The sequence below is a fragment of the Pterocles gutturalis genome, unplaced genomic scaffold (genome assembly GCF_000699245.1).
Source record: "Pterocles gutturalis isolate BGI_N339 unplaced genomic scaffold, ASM69924v1 scaffold11777, whole genome shotgun sequence".
In the NCBI taxonomy this organism is placed as follows: domain Eukaryota; kingdom Metazoa; phylum Chordata; class Aves; order Pterocliformes; family Pteroclidae; genus Pterocles; species Pterocles gutturalis.
Window position 1 is genome coordinate 1,605 of NW_010112839.1, and position 2,086 is coordinate 3,690.

The 2,086-nt window shown below is 62.1% G+C and overlaps 2 protein-coding genes across 2 annotated transcripts in view; both read left to right on the forward strand.

Moving 5' to 3' along the window:
- The window catches only part of GJB1 (gap junction protein, beta 1, 32kDa), a 1,786-nt gene extending 498 nt beyond the window's left edge, over positions 1-1,288 (forward strand). Inside the window, exon 2 of the mRNA XM_010074215.1 lies at positions 276-1,288. Within this exon, the coding sequence (XP_010072517.1) occupies positions 288-1,127 (840 nt within the window). The 5' untranslated portion in view covers positions 276-287 and the 3' untranslated portion in view covers positions 1,128-1,288. The remainder of the gene's footprint in view (positions 1-275) is intronic.
- A 551-nt stretch (positions 1,289-1,839) lies between these two features.
- Positions 1,840-2,086, forward strand: part of LOC104462315 (gap junction alpha-3 protein-like) — a 1,190-nt gene continuing 943 nt past the window's right edge. The window contains exon 1 of the mRNA XM_010074217.1: positions 1,840-1,875. Within this exon, the coding sequence (XP_010072519.1) occupies positions 1,840-1,875 (36 nt within the window). The remainder of the gene's footprint in view (positions 1,876-2,086) is intronic.

A 2,086-nucleotide genomic window follows, 5' to 3' on the forward strand; every position in this document is an offset into this window, starting at 1 on the left:
CCCCCAGGCCAGTGGGTGGTGGCAGGGCAGGAGCAGCTGGCACTGCAGGGCCAACTGGTCTCCTGCCTGCTCTGGCCAAAATACTGCTCTGAGCCATGTCAGCAGCAGGAGCCACACTGCTGTCTGTCCATCCTGCTGTCCACCTACCAGGACTCCAGTAGCCAGTTGCTCCCGGGTCCCTGCCGGGGCTGCTGTCACCAGGGCCAGGACACAGTGGCTCTCAGCCATGGGCCCTTCCTACTCCTAACACCATCTCTGGCTGCTCACCCCTGCAGACGTGAGGAACAATGAACTGGGCCGGCCTCTATACAGTGCTGAGTGGGGTGAACCGCCACTCCACTGCCATCGGGCGCATCTGGCTCTCCGTCATCTTTATCTTCCGGATAATGGTGCTGGTGGTTGCAGCTGAGAGTGTCTGGGGGGATGAGAAATCTGCCTTCACCTGCAACACCCAGCAGCCTGGCTGCAACAGCGTATGCTATGACCACTTCTTCCCCATCTCCCACATCCGTCTGTGGGCCCTGCAGCTCATCCTCGTCACCACGCCGGCCCTCCTTGTGGCCATGCACGTGGCCTACCAGCAGCATCAGGAGAAGAAGTTGCTGGTGCTGACAGGGCACGCAGACCCCAAGCACATGGAGGAGGTGAAGAAGCACAAGATGCGCATAGCGGGTTCACTGTGGTGGACGTACGTCTTCAGCGTGGTCTTCAGGCTGGTCTTCGAGGCTGTGTTCATGTACATCTTCTACATGCTCTACCCGGGCTACCAGATGGTGCGGCTGGTCAAGTGCGAGGCTTACCCTTGCCCCAATATCGTCGACTGCTTCATCTCCCGTCCCACTGAGAAGACCATCTTCACCGTCTTCATGCTGGTCACCTCCAGCATCTGCATCGTCCTCAACATGGCGGAGCTGGTCTACCTGGTGGTACGGGCCTGTGCCCGCCGAGGCCAGCACAACTCCAACCCCCCATCGGTGAAGGGCTCCTTCTATGGGCACAAGCTCTCCTCCGAGTACAAGCAGAATGAGATCAACCAGCTGCTGACGGAGCAGGACAGCTCCTTCAAGGACATGCTGCGCCGCAACCCTGGGCTGCAGGAGAAGGGTGACCGCTGCTCTGCCTGCTAGGGCCAGCACCATGGGGACCCCAGCCCTTGCCCCAGCCTCACAGCTGCCCCATGGGCCTGTGCTGTCCCTGTCCCTGTCCCATGGATAGCATCCCTCAGGTGCCGGTCCAGCCCTCCCGGACAGCCAGGAGGGCATCTTGGGCCATTAAATCTCTGTTCTCAGGCACTGCCTCCCTTCTTTCTGCTCTGGCCGGGACGTGCTGGGGGCTGGGGTGCCAGTGCGAGGTGCCCACCCCTGCACCCTAGCCCAGGCGGGTGCCAGCAGGGGCTGTGGGGGCTGTAGTGCCCAGGCTGGGCTAGGGCCATGGCTGCAGTGTCCTGGCAGCTGGCACGCAGGAACAGTGACCCCTAGGTGCCATTGCGCAGTGTCCAAGGGCTCACACTCCCCCAGCACCGTTCCCTGCAGCCCTGAATATATTTAGAAAAGTGACCAGACCAAAAATAGAGGGAAAAAGTTTTCCCAGTGGCTGTTTCATCTGCCAGTCACAACAAAAGCCAATGGGGTACACAGCTGTCTCATGCCCAACAACCCCACGCCTGCCGTTGGGAGGATGGACGGACAGAGCCAGGCAGACCTGTCCGCACCCTGCTGAGGAGCTGGGGACCAGCCAGGAAGGGGCCTTGCAGCTTCCCACACCACCTTGCCAAGGGAAGCCAACGGCGCGGGAGCACCAGGCTCTGCCCCACGCACCTGCCAACGGTGAGGGGTCCCCATGCCGGCTCACCACCGCGGTGTCCCCCAGGGCCCGGTGTGGCAGGGCTGCTTTCTGCCAGAGGTCTTTGCTCCCGATACCCTCCCTGTGACAGGTTAGGCGGTTTCATGGGGCACAGGGTGGGGACACTCCAGGGACAACCCTGGGCTGGGGTCCTGCATGCCCACCCAGCTGGGGGATGGGGTGGTGGTTTGGCGGGCTGTGGAGTGGCCGTGTCTGGAGGGCAGCTGTCTTGCAGGGCACCACG